Source organism: Caretta caretta, chromosome 17, assembly GCF_965140235.1.
Source record: "Caretta caretta isolate rCarCar2 chromosome 17, rCarCar1.hap1, whole genome shotgun sequence".
NCBI lineage: Eukaryota > Metazoa > Chordata > Testudines > Cheloniidae > Caretta > Caretta caretta.
The window spans coordinates 10,695,723-10,716,929 of NC_134222.1; the positions used below are offsets into that span (position 1 = coordinate 10,695,723).

Genomic DNA, 21,207 nt, shown 5'->3' on the forward strand with positions numbered 1-21,207 from the left:
TACAGATTTGAGTCCTTTATTAATAAAAAGGCGTATTACAATGACATCTACAGTACAAGTTCATATTGTAGTTTGTGGGTATGCAGAGAATACATCTTGAAAAGCACTGTCAGCAACAACGTACCTCTTTGCCCCCTCTTTTGCTGTAAATAATAATGTCCTGTATGTAATAAATTGAACATTCAGATAGAACAGTATCAAACCTTTGGTTTCTGTCCCATTGTAATGGTTTCCCATAGCAGGCCATATAGGCAGCTCACAGAACTGTGCAATTCGTCCTCTGTGCAGGACCTCACTTGGGTGAATAAGGATTCTGCAGGGGAGTACGTGTTGCGTGATCCACCCTACCAACCCGCGCTACCGTGAAGCCTAAGAGCAAATTTGGGGATTAATTCTGAAAGATGCTGAGTAACTCCTGGGAGGTGCAGAGCACCCTAAACTTCCATTGGTTTGGAACTCAGTAGTGCCTCAAAGGACAGACCAGGCAGTTAGAGAGGACTTTTTTTTTTCAAACCTGTAGAATTTCTGGGGTGTCCCTGTCCTAATGCTGCTTTGGTTTTGTTATCATTGTAAATATAATAAAGGGAAAGTGCATCTTTTAAAAAAATATTGTATCAGTAACATTTAATGCAGAAAAGACGAGGAGGAGCCTTTACCTGCACTCCTTAGTGCTGCGAATGTTCAATGAGCATTTTGACCTAGATTTCACTTTTCTTCTAGGCATGCATGTGCAATTTGAGTGTCCCAAATGTCTCTCAGGAGTGGATTAAGGTAAGATTTACTAGATCAAGTGATATTTATCTTCCAAAGCTCCCGGGAAACTTTGTGGAGTCACCTCTACCCCTGCTTCTGGGTTTGGTTTCCCAGCAGCATTCCCCTTTCCACTGGGAATGCAGTTTTTTGGGGGGGTCCTAGTTTTGTTTTGTTTTTTTTGGATTGGTGTAAGGATACTCATCTCTGCTTTGGTAGAATGTCTCCAGACAGCGTAGCAGAGCCCTGGGACTCTTTATGCTGACATGCAGTTAGTGCCTTGCCAGTGTCAGCCAAAAGGGCAGCTCATGCAGAGAGGGAACAAAAGAACAAACTTGGCAATTGGGAGCAAAGGTTGAAGAGGGCAGGTTCTCACTAGTGTGGCAAAGCGGCACTTTTATCTTCATGCTTTCACACAGTACATGAGGCCTACGGGATTTTTAATGGACCTTTAGAAATACAGGTACTTTTTGATGCAAGTAAGTAGCAAAAAGCATGTCTGGGACTTCTCTCAGTTACCCAGTCGGGGTCCCACCCATGAAGGCGAAATCACAACATGCCGATATTATCCAGATGTTATCCAGAGTGAGTGAAGCAACCTGTGAATCTAAGGCCATCCCTCCCTCTCCTCCTCCCCGTGGGACTTGGCAGTCAGGCTTCATGGCAGTGCAAGCAGAGACAGTGACAAGAACAGACATGCACTAAAGAGACGGCATCGTTCTTACAATGAGATGTGCTGGAGCAGCCTGCACTGGATCAAGCACGAAGCACGAGCTAGGATTGTCAATAACAGGACTCCGAGTCAGGAGAGTCCTCCTGGTTTCTAATTTGATTAAATGACTGAATCTCTGAACTACCTTGGGCAAAGCACTCAGTGTCCTTGTGGCTCCAGTCTGCCGACCAGGACCCAGCAGCAAAATAGCTGCTGAATCACATTTCAGTTTGCCCAAGTAACTATCTTTTGCTCCCCAAAAACCTCACAGTTACCTGTAGGCCACGCACATCTGCTGTGCTGTCATCTGGCTTTGTTTTTAATGTGGCAGTTTACAATAAGCCATTGACCTTGTCTCTGGCAAAACTCCCGCTGAAGTCTATGGGAGTTCTGATACTCATGGGTGCTGTTTGCTAGTGGTTTACAGAAGAAGGGACCTTAAGGATACCTAGTTGCTCACACTTGACTACCCTCCGTGCCAGCTACACTGTCATATGGGAATTTAGGCTAGTGGAAGGCAGGCAGTGTTTACTTTCACCCTACCACTGGGTTTCTAACCAGGCGAAGGGCAGTTGATGCAGTGACTCTGGGCCCATCCTCAGAAAAAGCGACTCGGTAAAAGGGCACTTTAATACCAGTCTCCTGTGTGCTGGAGTCAGATCTGCTCACTGTTAACAAGTTTTTGCTCTTCTTTGCCCTGTAGTGCCAATTCGGCTATGGGCGAGTCATCTGGGTTCTATTCTGCCTCACGCATGTTCAGCAGAATTGTTGGCTAAGTTGCAATCTTTGCTGCAGCTGTCATGAGAGGCAGAAAGAGCACGGCTTGATTTTTTCAGGTCCTAGACTCTGTGTGCATGTGGTGGTGTGAACCTTGTAAAGTGAGCAGATTGCGGGGTGTGTGTGTGTGTGTGAAACCCTGAATCCATTGGAGTCAATGGCCAAACCTAATGGAGTCAGGATTTCACCATTGATATATGTCACCGAGGGAGTGGGCAACCTCACAAGGTCATTTTCAGAGTCACTATTCTGAATAACATAGACATAGACTTACAATCACACTTTTAATCTTGGATGGGGGAGGGGAATGTTATAAACCAGTGGCCCTTATGTTAGACCTACCAAATGCATTGGGCTTATGCAAAGTCTAGCAGCATCACTTGACCAATTCAGAGAATATGGCTTTTTAAATATTTATGCCAGTGGGGAAAATTTCCCTACCAACTTGCCTTGGCAAAAAAATAAGAGACGTTTTCAGTAAGTCAGTGACTGAAACCATTTGCATTTTGGTTCAGTCAGTATGGCCAGATTCCAGACACGTTTTGGAACATGGGAACAATATAAGCAAGCAATGTAACGATATCCTCTCTCTCCCCATCCGAGCTGCTAGGTTACAGTTCAGTGGGTGTAATCCTAGGCGATGAAATTTCTCATTGGCAGAGAGCATTATGAATTAAAAATTCAAAAACAAAACAAAACCCCTTAGGCCATTGTACAGTTCCAGAACAAAAAATACAGTTTAAAACGGAAAGGAAAGTCACATGACTGTGAGGCTGTATATAGAAAGTTCCCAGCACATGTATATACAAGACATCCATTTAACAACAGAGTGTTATTGCTATGCGTCCATTTCCAATCTAATTGTGAAGCTTTACAAGTCAACATTAAACATATTATACAAAGCATGTAGATTTCAATTCTTACACTCCCTGATATGTGCCTCTACATATAGAGATATACAGTATAGATATCATTTCTATTTATCCTTTCTGACTCACAGGGAGTCTGTGAAAGTGCTGGATAAATGCAGTGTACAAATCTCCTTTTTTAATATATATCTTACATTCTGATAGTTAATGTATACTCAGACACTAGAGAGTCTACAAACACGCTCATCCATCAACAGTAGTTAGAAAACATACATGTTTCATTGGGTGTGTGTTATTCCTTTGGACTCTCTGTATCTGACATTACGCTTCAGATTAAGAAGTGGGACCGCTGACTTTCATTTTTGATCATTTATATAAATACAAAGATTAAAAAACCATAGATTCTTTTCAACGTATCTGCTTCGATCTTAGTGTTTTCTCTTCAAAACTAAATATATATTTATATATAGCCTCCCCACAAAAACACAGCAATGAATAAAAAGGTCAATAACAAAGTTTAGGGGCTTATCCTGCAAGCTCGTAGGCAAGAATTCCCACATAAGGGGCTGCAGGGTCTGGCCCTTACAACTAACTTCAAACGACATTATTAATAAAGGGCAAATCCTGATGTCCTTACTCAGGGCTAGATTGCAATATCCTTAATCATGGCAAGTGGGATCTTGCCCACCTGAGTGGGCATTACAATCTAGCCCTCAGTTTTTAATGAAAGAAACTCTTCAGTGAAACCTTTAGTGATGTCAGCAGGAGTTTTGCCAGAGGCATGAGTGAATGAACATTGAGTAGGGGCTTCAGGATTTAGCTCATAGGAATAGAAAGTGCTCCATTTAGCTCCTCTGTCTTGTCTATGGCTCATCAAAAACACTGTCCTTGCTCCTCCTCCTCAGTTGCACTGGTGCAAATCAGAAGTAATGCCATCGACATCAATGGGGTTACAATGGTCTAAGCAAGGTCAGGATCAGGCCCAATATTGCATGCATTTTGTATGTTTGTTGTTTTTTGGCTAATGGCATTTATACCGAGGGTGACCAGATATCCTGATTTTATAGGGCCAGTCCCAATATTTGGGGCTTTTTCTTATATAGGCCCTTATTACCCTCCACCCCGTCCCAATTTTTCACACTTGCTATCTGGTCACCCTATTTATACCCTCCCCCCGCTATCTCCGTGTAATCTCTGATCAGGATTTTGCAAGGTTGCAGTGATACCTGCTGGCGAGGCATACCGCCACTTGGCTTCAGAGTACGAGTAGCTTGCATGCAGAGCTAAAGGGAAGATGTGGGCAGGAAGCAGGACAGGGGAAGAATAGTTGAAGAGAGCTGGAAATTAAATAAACTCCTTGAATGAGCCCATAATTATCAGTAAAGCAGGAAGGCTCCTTCAGCTCGGATGGAGTTGTTTCATTTACATACCAGCCACTGAGAAATAGATGATTGGTGGGAAATTATTTACAAAAGAGAACTATTGGACTCCTCTCTCTTTTTTATACTGAAGTCCGCTACAGTCTCTGCATCAACGATTTGATAATAAACATTTAGCTGAGTCTGCTCTTTAGGATTGTCCAGAAATGAAAAGAGAAGCCATGCAAATCACAACTAAAATAAAACCCAACTAAAACAGTGCACAGTGAATTTATTAGCTCCTCTAGTATTAACCTCCCCCTCTCCTCCCTCCCCACACACACAAAGAAAGAATGTTCTCAGCAGAACCTCTGTGAACCTGAGAGAAATAACCATTTACAAAGATGAGGTTCAAATCTTAATCAAGTCGAAGGGATACTGCGTTTCCACAGCTATAACTTGCACAGTGCAATGCAAATTGCTTATTGCTTTCACCGCTCTCCCGCAGATTGTGTCATCAGAGCAGGATAGTGAACAATCTGTGTTCACTATGCGGTAGAAATCGTATTACATTGCTTTGCCAGCAGAGGGCCTTCTCTTTTTAATCATCCTTAAGAGAAACAGACAACAGAGCATCTCATCATAGCGTTATAGGAAAACTGGACCCATAAAGTAGGTGTCCCTTAGAGTGTGCATATTTTTCTCTTGTTAATAACCTGGATGTCTAGTATAAATGCTCCTGATTTCTCCACAGACCTCTTTGCCTGGGCTTCTGAGGCAGTTTTAGCCACGAGTTGATGAGAAGCTTAACAAACAAGAGAATTGTGTCCAGCAAAATGAGCATTATAGTAGCCCCAGTCTCCCAAGCAAGCGTGCACTGATGACACACCATTGTTGGGGCCAGATCCTCAGCTGGTGTAAAGGGGTGTAGCTCCACTGGACTTCACTGAAGCTGCATCCCAGAAGTCCTAACTGAAGCAGCTTGTGTGATTTTTTTTTTCTTTCAACACAAACTAATTCATTTGGTATAATTCCAGTGGAGTAACTGAGCTGGACTCTCCTCTCAGTAATGCGGGGATCACTTAGAGTGGGATCCATGGAAACACTTAGGTGCCTAAATCCTGGGGTTGGCTCCACAAAACTCCCACTGAATCTGGTAGGCACCTGAACTTACTTGATGCCTAATTTTTTTCAGGGCAGGGTAAAAGTCCCTGACTCCCTAGGTGCCTAGGTTTTTGCTTCTGCATTGCTGCCTCCCTCTAGGCAGCCGGGTGCCTGTCTCCCACCTAAGCCCCAGAGCAATCTGGAACCAGGGCAAGATAGTTGTTTCCCCACCAAAGTCACCTGTAGGGCCTGAGCCTGGAGGCTAACCACTGGGCCCTACTGGGCTGCAGAGTCATTCCCTCTCTCTGGCCCACTGACTGGTTTAGTATTTATCTACTGTGGAACAGTCATTGGGTCAGACAGAGGGCGAATGACTCTATATCCCAGTGGTTGCAGCACCCACCTGGGAAGCAGGCAACCCCGAGTCCTGTCCCCCTGCTCCAACCCTCTTTGATTATGGATCCACAGTGGAACAGCTTCCACAGAAGGGAGCCTGATGTCAGAAGTCCTCTGAGAGATGGGATCCTTTCTCCCCTCCTCCTCACCCGACAGAGGTGGGCATTGAATTTAGGACACACCCATGCTCAGCGCTTCCCACTGGCTAGCTTAGGCAGCTCCCCGCCTAGCAGGCTGGCTTTTGTGGATCTCATCCTTAGGCGCCTCTCTCCCCATTCACTGTACAGGGAGCCGAGATGACAAAGTCGAGCAGGGTGTTTTTCCTGGATTTTGTAGGTGCTTAAAAATTAGGAGCTACAATGCCCGAGTTCCTCTGTGGATCCCACCCTTCCCTCCTACATTTCAGGGTGAGTGTTAGCATGCCCATTGCAACATACTGTTACAGATCTCCTCTCACTAGCTGCTTGGCTAGTGCAATAAATAGGATGAGATAATCACCCTGGATTATTTCCTCCTTCCTCACACCCCTAGTTAAGCCTCATTTTATTCCTTTGCCAGGTGTAAACTCGCACCACGGGTTGTCACTAATTCAACAGCTCACTGACATCTCCAGGGACCAAGCAGGAGCAGAGCAGTGATTAGAAAATATAGGGGAAGGCGATCTTGAAGAGGAGGCAAGATTCAAACAGGATGCCCTGTTCATGCCAGAAAGTCCGGCTGTCAGGAGAAATAAATGGCCCCAGTAGCTTTGCTGGCAGAAGAAGCAGCTATGCCCAGTGTAATGATTACAGCGGACACATGCTGCACAAAGACAGCTTTTAACAGTACTGGACTGGAATCTAAAATGACAGTCTATTACTTCAGTGTAGTGAGTCAACAGAAGGAGTCTAATGAGCTGTTTCTCAAAAACAGAAGGCAGCTTGCAATCTAGTAAAGGGCCCCGAAATGACTGGATAACTGTACTACTCCTGCCCGTTTGCAGCTCACGCAGTCCGAGGTGTGCCTGCAGCATGTGCTGGCAGAGCCCCGCTCCCTTTTGTCTAGCTAGCCTGGCTACAACGAGCAGCTAGATTGAAGCTAGTGTTGCTATTCCCACTCATGCTGCAGTCATATCTCTGATTGCAGTGTAGACATACCCTAAGAGGTGCAGCTCTGTATCTTTTTCCTACATCCTTCGGTTTTTTGCTTTGGAAGTGGTCAGACACTTAGGGACAGATTTTCAAAGTGCAGATAGGGACCTTATGTGATATTCGAAAGCAGGCATCTGTCATGGAAATCAAGGGGATTTAGGTGCTTAACAGGCTTAGGCACTTTTGAAAATCACACTTGGGACCTAGTTACATCTTTGGGCGCTAAATACCTTAGTGAATCTGGCCCTTAGGGCTTAATTGATGAACCAGTCCTGCGCTATACAGAGGTCTTCACAGATGAAGCCATGGCATTTCATACTGAATTCAAAACTGTGTTTAAAGAATACAGGTCAAGAACACATATCCCATAGAGGGCCAGGAAAGATTTAAAGGAACAGATAATCTTCTCTTTCAAAGAAAAGGTACAAAAATGCAATTTTCTGCCTCAGTAGAATAAATCTTCAATTCTGAATTTTATTTTTATAATTCAAAAAGTTGGGCTAGTAATTGTTACCTAGAATCTGATAAAAGTATTTTAATATAATATATAAATATTGCACTTCAAAAATAGATACCTTTGTATATGCATGAGCACTACATGAGCGACCTCAAATTATTGGTAATTAGGGCTGGTCAATTAGGACCAGATTTTCTAAGAGGTTCCAAACTGGCTTTGGAAAAATGGAGTCTGCATTATTTTCCTATAGGCACCTATATTCACATGCAAATTGAGTAGCTAGCTGGATATGTGGGATGAAATCTTGGCCCTAATGAAGTCAATGGATAAATTTCCATTGATTTTAATAGGTCTGGCATTTTAGCCCTGGTTACTAGATATTCACACATACATACACAAACAGCCATGCCTGCAAAAAAAAAAAAAAAAAAAAGTGCCCAGTTTTAGTGGGTTGTGTTTGCAAATGTGTCCCTAAATATCTAAACAGCAAGTGACTGGTTTGCTGTTTGTAATATTTAACCCAGGCATGTATTTGTGCACTGGTAAGTCACAGTCAGAGCCACTAACTTAGCCACACTTCCAGCAGCCAATAGAAAGGAGAGTGTAAAAAAAAAAAGCTAATTGGTTAGAACAGGTAGTCAAAAACCACATGGGTCAAAATTTTGCTCTCAGTTACTGCAGAGTAACAGAAGATCCTGCAAGGTGCCGAGCATCCACTGAAGTCCTAAAATCAGAACTCGGTTCTCTGTCTAATCTTCACAATAATTTTTCCTTCCTCTAATTGTTAAGCCGTTGCAGGATGCTAAAGGCACATCACAGATTTTGGAGCTTTATATTGGAGGCTAAAGCCTTCAGCTTATTCATGCCTTTTATTTTGAACTTAGGTAGTGTTGAATGGGTGAAGTGACACGCCTGAGGACTGAGGGAGCTGTTGAAAAGTACCAGAGATTCAGTGGGGTCCAAGGATAATACCATAAGGAGTCAGTGAGCGAACAAGAAGGCTCTAGCTCCTGAAGAGTCTTGGGAATCAAGAAGTGACCATAAAAGGTCCACAGGGCAGAATAGGAGCCTCTGTGGGTCTGGGGTTGTTGAAGCAGTAGGGTCAGAGGGACCATGGAAGATGACAATAATTTCTGGAAGGTCCAAGAGAAAAATCAGATGATCTCACCTCTTCAACAAAGGGCCAGTTTTAGACCCTTTGATCAGGGCTGGATTGACACCTTACGTACCCCTAGGCACAGCACCTTCAATGCCCCCCTCCCCCCGCCCCTACAGCTGACCTTCGTGTTGCACACAGTTTTAGAAAGCTAAGGTGTCCCTAGAACGCTGGCACCCCTAGGCACATGCCTACTGTGCCTAATTGGGAATCTGGCCCTGTCTTTGGTTCTGGTTATCTCTTGTTGCTTCTTTTTCCTTCTATACATTTTCATAGCCTAACAAAACCAACCAACCAAAGATACTTCTGAATTTCATTTTGAAAATATAGCTTGTAAATAAATAGGATTATAGTACAATAGCAACAGATGCTCTAGGACATGTGTTATTGGACAACTTCTCAGGTAGGACCCCACTCACAGCTTTTTGCCTCCCAGTGGGCACTAATAGCTTAGCAATGCAACACCCACTGGTGTATCTTAGTGTGCTTCAACAATCATAACCATCATGTGCATAAGAACTCTTCAAGGGTGTGACCCAAAGCCCACTGAATCAATGGAAATGCTCCTATTGACGCTAATGGGCTTAGTGGGGGAGGAGGGGATAATGATGTCGTTAGGGCACTAGGCTGGGACTCAGAAGCCCTGGGTTCCATTTCTGACTCAGCTTCACACTTCCTGGGTGAACTGAGGTAAGTCACTTCATCTACCCTGTGCCTGGGATCTCCATCTGTTAAATGGGGATAAGAATAGCACTTCCATACCTCCCTGGGGTGTTGTGACTGGAAGGTGCTCAGATACCACGGTATTGAGGACCATGTAAGTACCTATCTAGAAAGATGGGGCTCAAGCCCCGAAGAAGACAGATTTGTGGTTTCCTTATCACTTCCCTTCAGTATCACAGAAGAAATGAGTGGTTAGCTCTGCCACAAAATGTTTGCAATGTATGAGATCTCATCCTCAAGTAGCTCACTGCTAATTTGGTTACTTAGTCTTCTGAGCAGGACTTCAGTGGGGAACTATTGCATGCTTAGTAACTTAACTTAAAAACAAAATCCTGGTGTCTAAGCAGAGTAGTAACAGACAGTGATTACTAGGGAACTCTGCCTGGAATGTGGAGTAACTAAGACACATTTAGAAAACCTGCTGTAATAACATGCAAAACAAAAGTATTGGCCAAGGTTATAAAAAATGACTATTGACTTTGAGTGCCCACCTAGAGATAACTTAAATGGGCCTGGTTTTCAGATCAGCTTCTGAAAAATCAAACCGCTTTGAGATATCTCATGCTGGGCACCCCAAAAATAGAGGTGCCCAAAATCAATGGTCACGTTTCAAAATCTTGTCCATTCAGTTTTGCATAATTATTAAAAAGGAGGAATTTGGGTGAAAATATGAATTTCAACATTCTTGAGTGTCTATTTCAGACTTGACTGGCTTGGCCATACTGTTTCTGCAGATGATTTAAAAATCCTTCTTAGACTAAATTGACCGATTGTCATTCAACTGCCGACATTCTCCAGAACCTGGAATACCTTATATTAGACATTTTGGGCCAAATTCATCCCTGTCCCAACTCCAGTGATGTCATGAAGTTAGAACCAAAGATGAGTTTGGTGCATCCTGCCACGTTCACCATCAGTGCAATTCTGCTATTCCCCCCACCCCCGCCACCCTCCACCAGTACCTAGTGCCAATGAAAATAAGAACAGTTTTACCTAGAAGGAACAATGATAACAATAACGGTAAGAGATTTTAGTCTCAGAAAGCTTAATTTTTACGAAAGGGAAGCTCTAGACAATTGTTAATAACCATTCCCTCCATGCTCAAACCTTCTCTCCACGTTCCACATCTGTGCCCATCTTCTCTTGGAGTCAACTCCAGGACAACATTTCAAATGCCCTCAGCACTGCTTGCCCTCCCGCTCACCTGCCCCACCATCCCTTGGGATAAGACAGCCATTCCATGGTCATCCTAAATGGAGATATTAGACGAGTCAGATTGTTTCTAGCTCCTTGAGGGAATCCAAACTGAACAGTATTTTACTTCTTGATGGGATGGCGGGGAAGAAATCTTTGTAGGCCGCAGTCTCTTTTTTGGTATAGCCAAACTCATCTTCTGCATTTAGCAACCACACTGTTCCACTTTCTTTGTTTACTCCAAGCCTTTTGAATTCCTGGGGCTGGATCCATGCTGTTTGCCTTTCTCACCCTTCGAGGGCTTGGGTTTGGCTGAAGGCCTGGTGCTAGTACCTTCTGCTTGCTCCTGGGAATGAAGACAGGAGGGTCTCTGCAGACTTGAGCCCCCAGCAGCACTGTCACTCAGATCAGCCCCCGCTCTGCTAAGGGCCTGGGCTTTGGGGTCAAATTTCTGCCGATGGGGAGCATGGTGCCTTTTAGTGTATAAAAAAAGTGCTGGGTCGGGCATGGGGTCTGCCTCTTCGAAGCTGCTCATCCTCTCCCTCTGGAAGGAGTCCTTGATGGCTCCCTTGCTACAGGAGCAGTCGGTCACCAGCCTCCGAACTTGAGACTTGTGGATTCGTTTTTTGGGCCTCGTCTCACTGGAAGGCTGCATAGGGAATGGTTTGTCCGGAGGCCTGTCGGAGGAGGGCTTGCCACCTTGCCGGGAGCCATGCAGTTTCTGTTTGGTGGCATGCAGCTGGAAGGAGAGATAAGCAGCAGCCTCTGTCTGCTTCTGCAGCTCCGTGTTAAGGATAGTCACCCGGTGGCTTCTTCTCTTCAGCTCCTCAAGGAATTTCCTCTCCTTGTTCCTGAGGTTGCATCTCAGTGCGGACACCAGGGTCTCCTTATGTCTGAGCTCCTTCCTCAGCTCCAGATTATCCTTCTCCTTCTCATGCAGCTGGGCTTCCATGATCTTGCACTTCTCCTCCAGTTCCCGATCAATGTCATCTAAGGAGAACAGGACAATAATCAGTGTTCAAAATGACATCATCAGTTTGCAGTGAAATGAATTTGAAGGGTGGGGAAGGATTGGACAGGATAGCTCAGGAGATATATGGAGCCCTTCAACTCCTCCTGTAGGCTGCATGCAAACTGAGGGACGTAAACAAAAATTATGCAGGAAGCTGAAATGCTGTCCCATTCCCCTAGTGCAAATGACTCTTTTAAAACCTCAGTTTCATGATTCTTTATTCCATATGTAAATAATTTTCAGTGATAAAAGTAAGGGGATGCTGAACTTGTGTGGAACATAGATAACTCTGGCACTAAAGTAATAACATGTCCCGTGAAACAAGCACTATGTCCCTGACCCCTAATTTAAATGTAATCTTGAGCCAAACACAGCATCCTTTTTCCACCACTACTGTTCTCACTTAAATGTATCATATACACAACTGAAGCCAGAACCTTCGGTCTGCTGATGGTATCTTATGAAGCAAGCCTGCTTGATATGCTGAATACAGTGATATTTTACGAACGGGAGACATTATTCTTTGGCTGTACAAGTTTAATCCTGCGCTTGTGTGTTCTCAGCGCTGACCTCGGAGCAGAGCCCTGCAATGGAGTTTATGGGTCAGGAGAAAAAGAGAAAAAAAAAATACTGAAAAACCATCAGCTAAACTTATTCGAAGGTGTCATTGACCTTTTTCCAGATACTACACAACCTGATTAGAGGGAATGGAGGATGTTAATCCAGGATTAGAGAGGAGCTAGGAGCATGGTCGACTGATAACCTAAGGAGGGAAAAAAATATAAGTAAAAAACCCTCGGCTGTACAGAAATTATGTGCATTTTTTTGCTTTGCTGAAGGGACTGGACCTTTGTACCCAGAGAGATCTGGAGAAACAGCTCTCCATGTCACTATACACCTTCATGCTTCAAAGTTCAAGCCAACTACTAGCTGCTGTTAGGAAGGCTCTTCCTCTCTGGGCAGGTTATTCCATCATTGTCCATTACTGAGATTCCTGCACCTTCCTTTGAAGCATCTGGTTCTGGGCACCATCAGAAACGAGGCACCCTGACTAGCTGGACCATTGGTCTGATCCTCTATGGAAATTCCTATGGTTCTATTAACTGTTCACTGACATGTTGTTTGGTAGTTGTTGTTCTGGGGCTTTTTTTTTTTTTTTTTTTTTGCATTCATGGTTATTTCCCATTATCTCTGAAGGAACTAAAGATTCCCCTCTATCCTCTTATTATTGGGGCTGGGATTTTCAAGAGAGTCTAAGAGATCTAGAAACCTAACGCTAAATAGGATTTTGGTGCCTAACTCCATAGGTTCCCCTGAAAATCCCAGCCTGGGTGAACAGGGCTGCTTTCGACACACAGGCAGACCCTCATGGAACAGTCTTATTTTTGTTCTGTTTTGTCTTAAGCATCAGCCTTGCAACGTATCAGGCTGGCTCTCCGTTCTCCTACCCTCATTTTAGGCCAGTGAGTCCAGTGAAACTGATGATGTTGCTTGGCTGTGTACGTGGCGCTTTTGACACCAAAGAAGAGGAAGTCAGATTGTCACCGATCAAGATTCATAAAAAGGGCAGGATATTAAAGAAGAGAGGGAGAGAGATCTTTGTAATAAAAAAATCTAAGAACCAACACACAGCAGTTACTAAAAAATGTTAATGGCGTCTGCCAGTTGTCAGGCTGTAAACATGTTCACAATCTCTAGCAGAGGTAATGACATAATGTTCCTTTGTCTCAACTCGCCCTCAGTTACAGTAATGATGGAGGGGCGGGGGGAAGAGCGATGGAGTATAAACACAGATCATGAGCCAGTTTCTGCTCCTGAGGGTTGGACGGGTACAATGGAAGGCAGAAATTAACCCACCCTTTGCAAACTCAGAGCCCTGATATTTTAAGGTTCTCCCAGAACCCTTCTGAGCAGTGAACATTTGCCATGGAAGCTGTTAGCAATGTTGAATAATATCGTTAGTAATTCGGTACCAGCACAAGGATTCTTTTTCTTGGCAGTTCTAGTCACAACATGAAAGGCCCTGTATCATTTTTCAAAGCACAAGCAGGAGGGGTGATAATCTGCTCCAGGGCTGATCTGAGTGAACACTGTAGGGAGAATTCTCCGCATGTTTGACATTGGCTCTGCAGGTTTTTCACTGGCACTTTGCACTTGTGACAAGTTCCAGGGAAACACCAGGCAGAATCCAGGTCTCTCCTTTCTCACCTCTACCCTCAAACAGGACTCCAGCAAGGCCCCAGATTACTGTAGAATCCAGACGTCCTCAAAGCAGAGGCTGCTCTGAGGTTCACACCCAAAATTTGACTCCTAAACCCATTTCACATCCACTCCGACTGGCTGCCTTCCAGTGAATTTGCCACACCTATGTCAGCTCCTTTATTGATTCAAGCCAAACAGATTTACCAGTAGGGTGCGGCTTGTTCTCTCGAGCATGCAGAGAAAAGAATATGCAAACCTACCATCCTCCTGAATGACGAGGCAATAGCCAGGAATACCATTTCCAAAACCGGAGTGGGGCAAGGGAAAAAAGGTGGTTTAAGGCAGGATTATGATATAAGGCAGGACCTGCATAAACTTACTTTTGCAGCTTACTACATTTGAGGATATAGAAGGAATCAATTCCCATTCCCTGCTTCCCGGTATAAATGATCCAGCTCCATAAATGGGCTATTCGCTGGAAAGGCATTGGACTAGGCTTTCAGAGACCTTGGCTCTTCTGTATGACCTTGGACCCTGGTTCACCTTTTGTCTGGCTTGTCTCTTTAGATTGTAAGAAGTTTAGGGCAAGGTCTGTCTTTTCCTATGTGTTATCTAGCACCTGGCACAATAAACCTGTTTGCTTGGGGCCTCTAAGTGCTACCATAATACAAATAATAACTAGGATCCAGTCCCTAGGGTTAGAGGGGGTGAGAAATCAGTACGTACAGTGCACTGCTGGCTGGAACAGCCTGCGGGCCTGGCCCTAGGGAGGGGGGAGGGCTGTGCCTACATATTGGTGCCCCCACAGTAGCCTAAGTGGCTAACGCAGGAGTGGAGGCAATAAAATAAATAGGAAAGCACGTGGCAGGGGTAAGAGGAGCAGCAGCAGCCTCCTGGGGAGGGGAATGGGAAGAGGGGTCTAAAAAACCGATGCCTGCACCTAGGGCCCTAGGTGATTTTCTCACTTTCTCCACAAACGTATCAGGCTGGCTCTGGTGGGCCGGCAGCTCTATGTGAGAGGATGGTCAAGCACTCGGGGTGGGGGAACAAGTCCATCCAGGGGATGCTGGGCTGGGAGGAAGAGTCTTCCCAGGAGAGGGGAACGGAGAAAGTTTTGGTGGGTCTGGACCCCTAGTGAGCCTTAGCATTGGAAGAGAAGATTGTCTAATAGTCAGAGCAGAGGACTGAGACTATGGAGACCTGGGTCTGTTGCTGGCTGGAATAGCGGCAAGTCACCTGGCTTTTCCATGCCCCAGTTCTTAGCACTCTCATGCCTTTAATCCACCTCTGTATCCTTCTGACCCCAGCTTCACCCTGCCTTGGCCGTCTGTTCTTTATTTTGCTGGCTTTGCTCGGTGAAATCCCTTTTGCTGCCACCTGGCTTTCCCCCCGGGAGAGCTGGTATTCTGTAACCTAGCCTGTGATCATTCTGGGAAGGAAGCAGATGCAGCCCTTTGCCATATCCCCCAGCATTTCAAGTGGCTAAAGTGGAAAGCCATTGGGCACCGCAAATCCCTGTTGAGCCATCCTCACTGCAGCTGCGGGCCCCGCTGAGTCCATGCCAGGCTCGGGCCCCGCCGAGTCCATGCCAGGCTCACCCCTCGCTTTCCAGCCCAGCCCACCCCAGGGTAGCATCCATCCCCATCTCTGAGCTCCCCTGAAGCCACGGAGCACACCCAGGGGCAGCTGGAGCCATTGCCCTCCCTAACTCTGCCCCTGCCTATGGTACGCACCGTGCAGAACCTGGGTACCACTGAATGGCGCAGGGCTTGAGGGTCAAAGCAGGATGGTCCCACAAAGCCCGGGAGTATTGGGAGGTGTCCCTCACTCTCCTTTGCCCCCACCCTCGCATTAGGCACAGTCAAATCATTGCACAATATCTTTATTAAGGATGGTGAGAACGGCCATGGAGCTGCACACCCACCACACAAACACACACTCGTCTGTATTCCTATGAAAGATCAACATAAATAGCCACTGTGGCGTGCAGAGATTTACTGAACTAGCCCATTCTCCTTCGGAGTCTCTCCCCTAGTGTCCCGTCCAGTCAAGGTCTGATCGCTGCTATGGCGTGCGCCAAGCACCGGACAGGAGAACCTGCCCTGAAGTGAGCGGATCCCTCAGCATGACAAGCATCTGCTGAGCACCATGGCGTGCTGGGTGTTCCGCGTGTTGTCAGCATTTCTCTCTGTGCCTGTTTGCTCACTGCACAGTCACCCCTGGTTAATAATGCGTAGCCTGTTTGCCTTCTTTCGGTTCCTGTCAGCAACTGACTGCCAGAGCCTTGAAGTGCTGACAGGACTTTTAAAACAGAGATGCTGGAGGTAGCAGCCAGCTTCTCAGTGGCTCCCACCCCAATATTCCCTTCCCACACTTTGTCCTGATGACTGATGGCTTCGCTGCCCGGCCTTCTGTGAGTCATGTCAGAGCTGCCCAAAAAACAGAGCCTGGCTTTACAGGCAGAATGTGAAAGTCTGTGAAGCATGTGGTCTAGCAGACTCAGCCCACCTCAGTGCCAGGCGCACAGTACTCAAGAGAATAATCAGCGGTTCTCTAATTTCATTGCACTGCGGCCCCCTTCTGACAACAAAAATCACCTCACGACCCCATGAAGGGGGACTGAAGCCTGAGCTCACCTGAGCCTCGCCACCCTGGGTAGGGGATTTAAAGCCCAAGCCCGAGGCAAGGAACCTGTAACCTGAGCCCTGCCACCCAGGGCTGAAGTCCTCGGGCTTTGGCCCCAGGCCCCAGCAAGTCTAATGCCAGCCCTGGCAACCCCATTAAAATGGGATCATGACCCACTTTGGGGTCCCAACCCACACTTTGAGAACTGCTATGATAGTTAGATCTGACCCCTTTTGTGGCTATGGCCTCATCCCCTTGTCTTCTCTGTGTTTCATTTTCCTACCTCCATGGGTGGGGACAATAACATATGGTGTACTGAAAACTGGTAAAATTAAAAGCTATTCCTGGTCCTGCGTGCAGGCTAGAGGGCTCTGTAGGGAAGTGTGTGATCTGGCTCCTCAGCACAGCAGTCAGTCTGCAGAGAGCAGCCTAGAGCAAGGTGGGGTTAGTTATGGTGCATTGCCCTCGGGATCAGCCTGCTTTCTCTCTCTCTGCTTTTAGTTTTTGTGTGCTAAATTTCTGGATATTAAGAAATAAAGTAGCATAACGTTGCAACCTTCCAGCAAGAGTATTTTATATTTTTATCTAATTGCTCTGTGTGTATGCCATGGTTATAACATGACACTTACTCATCCAGCTCACAGAGGTGTGGTGATGAAGCTTCATTAGTTAATGTCTGTAAAGCAATTTGGATAATACTTTACATTTCTATAATCCCTTCTGCCTGGTGATCTCAGAGGGTTTTAAAACATTAATGAATGATGCCTCATAGCACCCCACTGAGGCAGGGAAATTATCACTACTTTACAGATGAGGAAGCTGAGGGACAGAGAGATGAAGCGTTTGCCCAAGGTCATCACGAAGTTTGTGGTGGAACCAAGAATGTCTCAGAAGTGAGCTGTAGCTCACGAAAGCTTATGCTCAAATAAATTTGTTAGTCTCTAAGGTGCCACAAGTCCTCCTTTTCTTTTTGCGGATATGGACTAACACAGCTGCTACTCTGAAATCAGTTCTTTTGACACACACCTAGCCACAGGACCATCTTTCCTTTGCAAAAGCAAAACACGATGTAAGTGAGAAGTATGACCATTTTTATTGTGTATGCGTAAGTCCATTGTTAGGAAAAGATCTTACTTCTACCCTTAGCATCACCTCAGAATACAAGAAAGGTAAGAGAGATTCAAAGACGTGAGTGCTCTTATGCAGTGTATTATGCAGTGTGGGTACAACCTGGAAGATTCAGAATTGTGATTTGATTTGGACAGGAATCCTGAAGTGCATATGGTCACATGAACCTCTGAATGCTACAAAACTGGGAGGGAAAGTTCCTAAGAACAAGCTGTCTTGTGAGTTATCCTGTCATTTACTGCTTCTGGTTGGTTCAGAAATTTCAACTCTTTTGCGGCAGGTGAGAACCTGACACGGGGAGAAAAACTGAATTACAATGATTAAGGGAGAGGTTGTCAAAAGAGCTCCTCTCTTGAATGGACTAAGAGCCTAATCATGATGGTAAATGATGTAGAAAATGGTGTGTCCATTCAGCACCATGAAACATTACAGCAGAAAATAAATGATCCAAACTCTCCCAGTGTTTTGGGGCATATGGAGCTGCAGTTTCAGTTATGGGTCATTTCAGATACTGGCAGTCACTCATGCTTTAAATGTTAAGGTAGCCCCACCATTCCAAATATCAATCAAGCCTTGTAGCTTAAAATGTTCTGTTCTTTCCCGCCTATGAATTTGTTGCTCATGAAACTAACTCAAGCCAGGCATAAGTGCAAACTGTTGCCGGGCAAACCTCCACCCCCCAGCTCTACCGGTGTAACTTGCTCTTGACCGAAAAGACCCCACTGTTCCAATGCTAGACCTCTCTCAAACAGGGATTGTGAATCACATGGTGGTTTAGAACACCCCACCTATTTTCACATGGGGTTTGACCAGGATTTGACCCAGGGTCTCTAGAGGGGAAAGGTGAGTGTATTAGCCCCCAAGTGCATCAGCCAGCCCTGGACAGAATTATCACATGACTGTTTTCTTTACAGCACCAAACAGTCTTTTTACTAGTTCCCTGCTTGACAGAGGCAGCATTAAGGGAAGACTTGCTAATTAGCAATTGTCTACACTATCGTGTATTCACTGTGGGAGCTATGAAACAAGCACAGTTTGAACTATCACTAATAATAGCAACGATCGTTATCCAGACCTCCATTCCTTAAGCAACTTTTGTGCTGCATGATCCCAAAGCCAGGTACAGACTGAGGGCTGGATTCAGCCCTCTGGGTGTTGGTAGTGCAGTATTCACCTCCTTTCCCACCAGGAGCAGCTGCATCAGTGCAGGGGGAGGTCGCTCTGTATGCCTTTCAGGGGAAGGTTGCTCTGTATGACGGCTGCCAGTGGTGGCTTCCCAGGAGGTGTGCTAAATCAGTGCATCTCCTGGGTGTTCAGACCCTGCCCGCTCCCTGTCTGGTTTGCCCATTTTATAGGTTGTTCTGACTGTCTCTAGGCCATGAGGGGGAGTGGTAGGGCATGTAGCCTCTGCTACTATGCCTCTCCCCACATCTAGGCAAACTTTCTGCCACTGCGGTTCTGCTTTCAAATCATAGAGCAACGAAGGGAATGAATTTGGCCAAGTCTATATAAAGAGAGCAACCATCTGCTACTTAAAAGCAGCCACTTCTGGGGTGAAACTCAGCAGCGCTTGTACATGCAGTAATTGTGGACACAGTGTTCGCACACAGCAGTGCATATGGGTGTTTTTGTGGCCCCAAAAGGTCCAACATTCAGTGTTATATTTGCTGCAAAAGGCTATAGCCGTGCTAATGGAAGTCACAGTTTTGGAAACCTGAAACGAAAAGGAAAAGAAACAAGAAGCAGCTTGCATGACCTTCACCCTCTCTCCCTAACTGCAAACTCAGCATCAATAAAATGTACGATCCTGAGATGGAACAGGTCTGCCCGAGGCACACGGCCACACAGAATTGTCCCATACCTGACAGAGAAAAATAGCCTGTATGAAGTTTTTTGTAGGCATGGTAATAACTCATTATGGAGCCCGGTGACGTTTTCCTTGCTCAGCAATGCTGCAGCTGGCTTTTGCAAATGGTCACATACAGCAGGGTTTATTCAGGGAGATTTTACTTTTTCGATAATGGGCTTCTGTTGAAAGGGGAGCTTGCTAACACAGGTACTTTGTAATAGGATACAGAATACATGGGGAGTGATCCTCAGCTAGTACCATTCTATCTGGCCTTTGCATCTACATCATCAGCTCAAGTCTCCTCGTGGGTCTGAATCTGATGGCTTCCTACACTGTCAGGCATCACGTAAGGCTTGAACCAGTCTCTGCCATCTCTGTCTACCACACTGTTTGCCAGAATGGCTACCTTTGTGTTTCTATAACTTAACTTGTTTACAAGGATAGGTTGTTGGCCTATTGCTCAACCCCCCAACCTGGAGGTTCAGAGGACTGCTTTTCATCTGGTGCCTACCCTTTGGCCTGGCCCTACCAGGGGTCAAAACTCCCACTGGCATATTTCTCATGGTCATTGCCTTCTCACTGCTTCAAGGGGTTGCGCCCAGGGAATGCCACTCAGGTCAGAGGCAATCAAAATTGTTCCCACCTTTTAGCCTAGGTGAGATAAGGCCTATCCTATCCTAGGCCTGCTGGTTCCTTTCTTTAGATTTGGATGGTTTTCAGTCTATTGTCTAAACATGACAGACAGGCGCAGATCTAAGGGTGGTCGCCATGCACAAATATCTGAAGGAAGGAAACCCCAACGAAGGAGAAGGCGGTACAAAGAAGGGTGACTAGGAGCGATGGGAAAGAGAGGACCATTTAGGCTGAATAGTGTGATGCTGTCTCCAACACTGAAAATCTATCAACCTGTGGAATAGTCTTCACAAGTAAGATGGTGGAAGCCTCTTTGCTATAGACGTTTAAAACGTGGCTGGGCAAAGCATTAGGTAATATACTTTGAGGAACAACCCTGAGGGGTAGGTTGGTCGGTGGGTCTGTCTGTCTCCATCCAGATACACATAATACAAACACTTAGTGAGAGACAGTGATTCCCCGAAGAGTCTAAATCAGTGGTCTCCAACCTTTTTACGCCCAAGATCACTTTTTGAATTTAAGGGCAACCCAGGATCTACCCCACCCCTTCCGCAAGGCCCTGCCCCTTCCCCAAAGCCCCACCCCGCTCACTCCATCCCCCCCCCCCCACATTGCTCGCTCTCCCCCATGCTCACTCACTTTCACCAGGGGTTTGGGGTTTGGGAGGGGGTGTGGGCTCTGGGCTGGGGCCGAGGGGTTCGCAATGTGAGAGGGAGCTCTGGGCTGAGCCTGGGGCAGGGGATTGGGGTGCAGGAGGGGGTGAGGGGTGCAAGCTCTGGGAGGGAGTTTGGGTAGAGTAGGGGGCTCCAGGCTGGGGCAGAGTGTTGGGGTGCAGGAGGGGGTATGGGGTGCTGGCTGTGGGAGGGGCATCAGGTCTGGGTCTTGGGGTGCAGAGGGGGTTCGGGGTGCAGGAGGGTGGACGGGATGCTGGCTCCGGGAGGGGGCTCAGGGCTGGGGGTTGGGGTCCAGGAGGAGGTCTGGGGTGCTGGCTCTGGGACGGGGCTCAGGGCTGGGGGTTGGGGTGCAGAGCGGGTTCGGGGTGCGGGAGGGGGTATGTGATGCTGGCTCCGGGAGGGGGCTCAGGGTTGGGGGTTGGGGTGTGGCACGTGCCTCCAGTGGCTCCCGGTCTGCA

At 46.2% G+C, this 21,207-nt stretch overlaps 1 protein-coding gene across 1 annotated transcript in view; it reads right to left on the minus strand.

The window, feature by feature from the left end:
• The window catches only part of CCDC92B (coiled-coil domain containing 92B), a 61,537-nt gene continuing 40,330 nt past the window's right edge, over window positions 1-21,207 (minus strand). The window contains exon 4 of the mRNA XM_048824234.2: window positions 1-11,616. Within this exon, the coding sequence (XP_048680191.2) occupies window positions 10,862-11,616 (755 nt within the window). The 3' untranslated portion in view covers window positions 1-10,861. The remainder of the gene's footprint in view (window positions 11,617-21,207) is intronic.